General features: G+C 38.7%; 2 protein-coding genes across 6 annotated transcripts in view; both read right to left on the bottom strand.

Annotated features, from left to right (window-relative positions):
- The window catches only part of LOC110834782 (ras-related protein Rab-18-like), a 34,927-nt gene extending 26,982 nt beyond the window's left edge, over window positions 1–7,945 (bottom strand). For 3 of the 5 annotated variants that reach the window (XR_015535903.1, XM_087351760.1, XM_087351761.1), the window contains exons 1-3: window positions 7,858–7,945; window positions 2,244–3,438; window positions 1,332–1,457 (exon numbers count right to left, since the gene is read on the bottom strand). Coding sequence is in view for 4 of the 5 variants with exons in the window: in XM_087351760.1 (XP_087207886.1) it covers window positions 1,332–1,457; window positions 2,244–2,303 (186 nt within the window). In the remaining variant the exon portion in view is untranslated. Of the gene's footprint in view, window positions 1–6; window positions 1,255–1,331; window positions 1,458–2,243; window positions 3,439–7,857 lie in introns of those variants that run through there. The other 2 variants (XM_087351762.1, XM_022074293.2) reach the window with 2 other exon arrangements.
- On the bottom strand, window positions 3,316–5,315 carry LOC147873296 (ras-related protein Rab-18-B-like). The gene is made up of 3 exons (XM_087351937.1): window positions 5,310–5,315; window positions 4,485–4,664; window positions 3,316–3,438 (listed from the first exon to the last, which is right to left on the bottom strand). Exons 1-3 carry the CDS (start codon window positions 5,313–5,315, stop codon window positions 3,316–3,318), a joined length of 309 nt encoding a protein of 102 aa, XP_087208063.1.
- Window positions 7,946–8,357: the final 412 nt, after the last annotated feature.

The following is an 8,357-nucleotide window of genomic DNA, read 5'->3' as shown; positions in this document are numbered from 1 at the left end:
CTGAAGCAAGGAAAACAGCCCCCCAAGTTCTTACGGTCACTACACCTGAACCTCTTCTCCACGTTTCACGTTTCAGTTCATATTGGAAATTACTACATATCACAGCTTGGGTCTTTCGATTCACAACAGCTGTGAAGGAGAAAAGGAAATTCCGTAACAATCCGACTGCGTTGGAACTGGAATCTGCGCGAGCATACTGGATACGTAAGGTTCAAGAGCAATGTTTCACTACTGAGCTAACAACTGTTATATCTGTTATGAAGGAATTGCCACTTTAAAAGACAGGGTTAAGATAAAAGTTCAGTTTTAGTTTTAAACTTAATTTGATTTGTTTAATGTACTGACACGAATGAGCAATGCGTGGGAACAATTCATGACTCTACTTTCTTTCAAGTATTTCTGTCTCTGTAGAGGTGTCAGCAGAAACAAAGGTTTATTATAATAGAAATTAGTTTTATATAAACAATTCCATATTGATATTACAACAAATGCCCACCCCATAACCACAGTCATCTCATGTACTGTTTCTGGAGTGCTTGTATTGTCCTCTTTTAGCTCATATTGAATTTTATGAAAATTAGTCAATCATTTCAATAACCATTAAAAAAAGACATACTCATGGATACAATACTACAAGACCTATTCTTCTTATGAACTGAGGGAAATGGTTTAAAGTAGGAGCTTAGTTTTTAACAAGCCTGAGGGCAAAACCATTTTTAAAGACTCCCAATGATATTAGCAGCTGCAGAACCACAAAATTCCAAACCTAAAAGGAACAGTTTGCAACACATGGAAATTGAAGCAGTTACATTGAGTATAACATTTCATGATTTTTCCAGAATACTAACATCAGAGAGTGCTAATATCCAAAGTAGCTGATGCGCCTATACACCCATAACATAAAGCAGAGTTTGTCGTGTGATACTGATTGGTGAGCAAGGCGCATCACAACTGGCATTCACAATTAAATAGCTATGTCAGATGCTGGCCCTTCCAGAATGTTACAATGTGTAACCTGTAGAATTTTGAAGCTGTCCTTGCTCTCGTGCGACGTGAGTGCATAATCATGGGTTTACAGTATAGCGTAATGTAGACCAATATTTTCTGTTTATTTGTTTGTGTGTGTAGGGCTGCCAATGCTAAATGTCATCCATTAGATATGAGTGGAGGCACTTCATGCCGATGTATCTGCACTGCTGTTCAAGATCGTGCCTAGAAGCTGGGATCTCTGAACCTATAATTTTCAAGTCAGAACTGCAAGGTTTATTGAAATTAATAACTTCAACTATTATACTTGCTTATGATGAATTAGAATAAAAGTATATGCTGACCTTCCGCACCAATTCTTCAAAGGCACATTGGACACCATGGTTTGAGTTGACACTGGATTCCATAAAGAGTGCTCGATAATCTCTTGCAAACTCCATACCATCATCTCTGCTCACTTCCAGATTCTCCTGTAACAATAATTACTACCATTTCATATCATATATAATTCAGATTTGTGGATTGCTGTATCCAGTTACTCAACAGAAATGAAGTCCAACAAATAAAAGGAACTAAATGTAACAAAAGTCATGTGATGGTGAAACTGAAACCTATTCTCTTATCACAGATGATAATGTAATCATCATCTCTTCCAGCAAGAAAAACTACTACTGGAGATCAATATTGCTCACTTCTTTGCTTCAAACTGTTTTTGAGTTTAACTTGATGGGAATTATTTCATTGTTTTAACCCCATCAGTGAATTAAAATATCACCATTTTAGAAACTGAAATGCTGATCTTAAAACCACATACAAGGGGGGGGGGAAATCATTCATATGTGCTTCCAATTATCCCAAGTGAAGGACTACTACTTTTACTAAATCAGTGACAGGTAGACCAGAATGGTTTGGACTAGGAACAGTATATAATACTAGCATTCAGTGACAAACTAGGTAAGAAAGATTTTTTAGAGGTTATGGTATTATAACTGATGAAAGAGTTAATTTACATAATTTATTATGGTCTCCTTTAAGTTCAAGGCAATTTGGACAAAACATCATATGTAGTGTGAAAAGTATTTTGTAAGTAGTGTAATTAAGTGTTGGACAGGTTACTGAAATTACTTTATTTTCAATTTTGATAAATTATTTTCTATATAACTGTTTAGAATAAAACTTATTCCCTCCACAAAATAAAGTGAAAAATTACTATAAAGTTCTCTACCAGGTCTGCTGGTCCTGTACAATACACTCACCACCATCATCCATTGCTGTTTCCAGCCTGGGCCCGGGTCCGCTTTGTAAAGCCCCTCCATCTATTCCTGTCCCTCAACCGCTCCTCTTCTTCCACCAACTGCCACTTGGCACCTCTCTCCATCACTCCTCGTTATATCTGCTTCTCCCACCTTACTTATGGTCTTCCCCTTGGTCTTGTGCCAGTCACTCTCATGTCCAACATTTGTCGTGCTGGCCGCCCTTCTCCCATTCTCTTCACGTGTCCATACCACTTCATTCTTGATTCTTCTACTCTCTCTACCAGACCCCTCACATCCATTCGTTTCCTAACTTCCTCATTCTGTACTCTATCCCTCCTTGTCATACCCAATGCACACCTCAAAAATTTCACACTTACTGCATCTACTTTCTGTATCTCCTTCCTTCCCAATGTCCAAGTTTCTGCTGCATATGTAACAATTGGTACAAGGTACACCTAATACAGCAATCTCTTGCACCTCACTGGGACTTTCCATTGCCACAGCAAATCTCTCACAGCTCTGTAGAAATTCTCTCCCTGCTGCCCCCTCCTTACTAGCTCCATCCTATTGCGATCTTCTTTCTTGATTACACTTCCAAAGTATTTGAAGCTCTCCACAATTTTGAGTTTCTCTCCCCTTAACTCAATCCCATTCCATACTTTGTTCTGCATTCCTGACATACACACCACCTCCCACTTCAATTACTTGACAAAATACATGTAGTATTATTGCATATAGCCGGTCGCAGTGGCCACCCAGTCTGAGCCATAGACCTCATGCACTTGGGCACTGGGACCATGGGTTCATATCCCACTCAAGGCATGGATGTTTGTCCACATCTTTCCATGTTGTGCTGTCCTGTGTAGGTAGAGGCCTTGCGACGGGCTGATCACCTGTCCAAGGAGTCCTACCAAATGTCTAATAACATTAAATGAACGAATGTTTACCTTGACACCTGCAGGTAAAAGAGGATAAAGAAAGAAAATTGCATGTAGAATGCTTTGTCAATTTTATTGCCAATGACCATCCTGACGATGTTAGTTCCTTCTGTATATCTTATAACTTGGTCAATCTAGTATTCTTCAAGGTTGTTAAAAGTCTCTTCCCTTGTAATATCATACATCAAGATTACTCCATGAACACCTTGATAGACGGTCTCAGGCAATGATGTCAACTTGTCTTGTCTAGAAGTATCCTAAAAACATAAGGACATGTCATATAACAAACTAAGTAGATGACTTACCAAACCTGGAGGTTCATCACCGAATTAACCAAAGCCCTCCACCTGACCCTGTCCTATGCGAACAAAATCCAGCCTCCTTCAACTCCTATCTCTCGTATGTGGGTTGGGGCATTATAATTAAGGACAATGATGTCACACCAACGTCCTTCCAAAATTACATAAGACAACCTGTCACTAACAAATTCTACTCTCTTAACTGCTGTCCTAATTCTGCTATGGGGAAGAAGAAGAAGAAGAAAACCATCCCTAACTGATGACTATCATTCCCCTTTCCATAGAAAAATGTGAAATTGTCCACTGGGATCACACCCTATCATCTCCCCCTCCTGCACTGCCAATAAATCTAACTTATAATTCTCTAATTCCCTACTCACTGATTTCAGTGTCCCAGCCTTATAGAGACTTCTAATGTTTCAAGTTCCAAATCTCATATCCTTTTTCAATTGCCATGGTCGTGCCAAAGAGTCCGTCCTGGTCCGAGGCTTGGTTAATTTGTTCGTAACAGTGCTTTTTTTTTTACGGTGAAAGGTTGTTAGCATTATGCTCAACCCCGAAGCTGGAGGACCACCCCTCAAACTCTGTCCACAACTGGCTTATTCAATATATTCGCAGCTAACCTCCATACCTGGAGGCCGTCCCTCTATCCGCAACCTGAGGACGCGGCATGCGGTGGTATGAGGGGGACATGTCATACATGTAAATTATAAACATTTCTTACTGTATAGACACATATATCTTATATGAAATATTAAAGACATTATAATGTGAAAAAAGGCTTTGTATAAATTTGGAAACGTACCCATATGTCCAATTTAAAGAGTATGCCAGGATCTGAAATATTCGTGTGCTTAATAGCAACTCCAGCTATTGGTTGGGTGATATCTAAATCATGTTGATTGAACCGGTGCACGAAACTAAAATAAAGAAGAAAAAAAATTGTATACGCTTCTTATTATTGCGATAAAAGATAAAGACAAAAAAAATTGCATGTAGCCTACTTTGTCAATCTTATTGCCGATGCTACTGTATGTTGAGTGTCTGATCAATTCATCAATCCAGTATTCTTCAAGTTGGTTAAAACTCTCTGCGCTGGTAATGTCATACATCAAAATTGCTCCATGAGCATCTCGATAAAGTGTGGGAGGCAATGACTGGAACCTGTTTAGTCTAGCAGTGTCCTAAAAATAAAAGAACATGTCATATAACAAACTAACTAGATGGCTTACCAAACCCGAAGGTTCATCACCGAATTAACCAAAGCTCTCCACCGGACCCTGTCCTGGGCCAACAGATCCAGTCTCCTTCAACTCCTTTCTCCCATATGTGGGTTGGGGCATGAACATCAAGGACAATGATGTCACACCAACGTCCTTCCAAAATTACGTAAGACAACCTGTCACTAACAAATTCTACTCTCTTAACTGCTGCCCTAATTCTGCTATGGGGAAGAAGAAGAAGAAAACCGTCCCTAACTGATGACTGTCATTCCCCTTTACATAGAAAAATGTGGAATTGTCCACTGGGATCGTGCCCTCCTGCACTGGCACTAAATCTAAATTATAATTCTCTAATTACCTACTCACTGATTTCAGTGCCCCAGCCTTATAGAGGCTCCTAATGTTTAAAGTTCCAAATCTCATAACCTTTTTCAGTTGCCATGGTCGTGCCAAAAAGTCTGTCCTGGTCTGAGGCTTAGTTAATTTGTTCGTAACAATGCTTTTTTTACGGTGAAAAGTTGTTAGCCTTATGCCGAACCCCCAAGCTGGAGGACCACCCCTCGAACGCTGTCCACCACTGGCTTATTTAATATATTCGCAGCTAACCTCCATACCTGGAGGCCGTCCCTCTATCCGCAACCTTAGGACGCGCCATGCAGCGACGAGGGGGACATGTCATATATGTAGATTATAAACATTTCTTACTGTACAGACACATATTTCTTATATAAAATATTAATTGTAATTATATAATTGTATAATGTAAAAAATGCTTTATATAAATTTGGAAACTTACCCAAATATCCAATTTCACAGTTGAGTTATCAACTGTGTGTGATTAGTTTCTCTGTCTTTATAAGTACTTTATTCATATTGTGAAACTCTCTATTTAGCTTATTTTGGTACTTTCATAACTACAACATAACAGTAACTTTCGTTGAAAGTTGGGGAAGTAAGTATCAGCCATTGGCTGCAAACAGTTTTACACTTACAGACACGTAGTTTGGAATTTACTGTAACATATTTTTGTAATAACTGTGTCATAAATTATAGTTGTTATTTGGGTTTTATGCTTTATTTACTGTACTAATTGTATTATATATCTTTAAGCTACAGATAAATCAAATTAATTTTGGCCTAACCTAGAAATTAATCAAATGATTTCAAGTGAAGTGCAGTAAAATGGCATATTCCATTTAAAGTGCTCTGTGATTCTAAGTGTAAGTGCAGTGAAGTGTTCAAGTGTGATATAATAACTTGACATAAGTTAGATCAACATCTCCAATCTGTTCACTGTTATTAATAGTTCTCTTTAGTCTTAAGTAAGTTTTATGATATGAAAGATAAGAATAGGTCTAATGAGTTATCAGGCAAGTTCGGCTCCTGCCAGAAAAAAGTCAGTAAAGGTATATTATGTGACAACTGTAATTGGTGGTTCCACTGGGAATGTGCCAACACAACTGTTAATAATGTAGATATAACTAAGCCATGGTTTTGTTTGATGTGTAACCAGGCCAGGTTAATTAGGAAACAGGAGGAAACTATTTTGGGTCTGTGGAGGGAGTTGGCTTTGGCATATGATCAGATTGTTAGTTTGAAAGCTGATAAGAGCTCTACTATTAAATATAACTATTCGTCCACTGAAGTTAAGGCCAAATCACAGCGCAAAAACAAAAGTCTTTGCTCCAGTAAGGGTTCAAACTTTACTGTGAAACTGAGCAACAAATTTGAGGCTTCAACTGTGTCGGAACCTTCAGGTGCTGCTCAGTTAAAGGAAAAAGATGCAAAACCAACTGTTAAGAATAAAAAATGTAAGAAGGTCCTGCTCTTAGACAGCAGTCATGGTAGGGTACTACGTGAACATCTTCACTCAGTCCTAGGGGATGAATATATGGTTACAAATATATTCAAACCCAATGCTACACTTGGCAATGTTGTTTGGGAACTAAAAACACTAAGCAAAGATTTCACTAAGGATGATTGTGTAATTATAGTGGGAGGACCGGGAAATAGCCTTGACAGGGACCTAAATTACAAGATTGAAAATGATATGGACAGCATTGCCATTAACAGCTTACATACTAATGAAGGTTTTGTAGGCTTTCTCGAGCGTCATGACAGGCCTCATACGAGTAAGTGGGTGAGGAGTGCAAATGTGAGACTTGAGCATGCGCTTTGGAAAGTGGACAGATCACACATTAGATTAATTGATGTGTCATCTGTGAATAGGTATGAACATGCCAGACATGGATTGCACCTGAACTCAAGGGGTAAGGAGAAGCTTGTGCAACTCATTGCCATTGAGATTAGGAGCAAACCAAATACTGGTAAGATTCCTGTAATCACTGGTGTAAGACCTAGGCCTTTTTTAGGTTAAAGCCCAAATGTAGCACTAAATTCCTGAAAGATATCCAAGTCACTGTAGATAAGCCAGTTCTAAATTTTAATTCACAATCAAAGTAAAAATTTAATGTTATATCATCAGAACATTAGAGGCCTTTCAACCGAAAACTTAGAGACCACCCAGAAAGAAAATCTCCTGGTTTTCCATCAGAACATCAGAGGACTTTTCCCAAAAACTGAAGAATTGGTAACAGCATATGAAAGCATCATTTCTGCTCTACGTTCGATAACTTGACAAAATTATGCCAACACATTTGACGGAATTCCCCAGGCATACAGAGTAATTCTGCTATGTGCCTGGGGTAATACCACCTTATACAAAACCCAAGATAACGCTAACGCTTTTAATTAACAGATGCATTTATTTATTCGCCGTGTTTTGTATGGTAATTTTAAGTATTTTAATGTGTAAGTACAAAACATAACCACAAAATACACGTGACTAGGAACTTGCATTTATTACCTACAGAGAAAAGTAAATATGGCTGCTCTGATAATATGGGGAACTCACAACGTTTCCCAGGTAAAATCAACTACAGAAACTGCTTAATAGACCATAAGCAGAGGCTGAAAAAAAGACTTTATGCTGCCACACTGCCAATGTAGCACCAGAAAATGCACCTCAGCAGTGGTTAATATAACGCAATATTTGTTCCGGCCTGAACCCAGATTCTGAAGGATAGACATATATATGTGTACTTTCGAATGTTAACAATTGTATTAAGGATAACGAATACTCAGTTACACTTACCGCGCAATCTGCTAACTTAGAAGACATGCGCCTACAACGTAATTCTTTTTCGTAATAAACAACGCCAACACAACCGCCAAAACACTTCTGGACTGTTTGTATGCTCTCACCAGAGATGTCAGTGCGAACAGAGTGCGCTCAATTCAAATCGTTTGCTCGATACCACTTTTATCTCCGTTCTCCTTTAACGGCATATTTTCAGCGACCCATTTGGCCCAATTAGTCTTGGATTAGTATGACTTTTTAGGAAGAATACGACATCAAGGTTGGGTGAGAAAAGCTAAGGAGACGTGTGTAAGGGACAGGAAAGAAACACTGGGCAGAACAACAATGGGGCTAAAAGTATAATACTAAGAGGTACTACAGGTATCAGTATACAAAGGGCATTCCACCCTGAATTTTAACGATAGTTTCACAGTAGGAGGAAATACATAATTAAGAGATAATTGTCTTAAACATCGTACTCAGGTGTGCAGATGACTTCGGAGTTAGCCGCCAGC

Source organism: Zootermopsis nevadensis, unplaced genomic scaffold (genome assembly GCF_977971745.1).
Source record: "Zootermopsis nevadensis isolate Lab colony 2312 unplaced genomic scaffold, Znev_1.0 Znev_ptg000020l, whole genome shotgun sequence".
Lineage (NCBI taxonomy): Eukaryota > Metazoa > Arthropoda > Insecta > Blattodea > Termopsidae > Zootermopsis > Zootermopsis nevadensis.
This window is presented reverse-complemented; position numbering and strand designations above follow the sequence as displayed.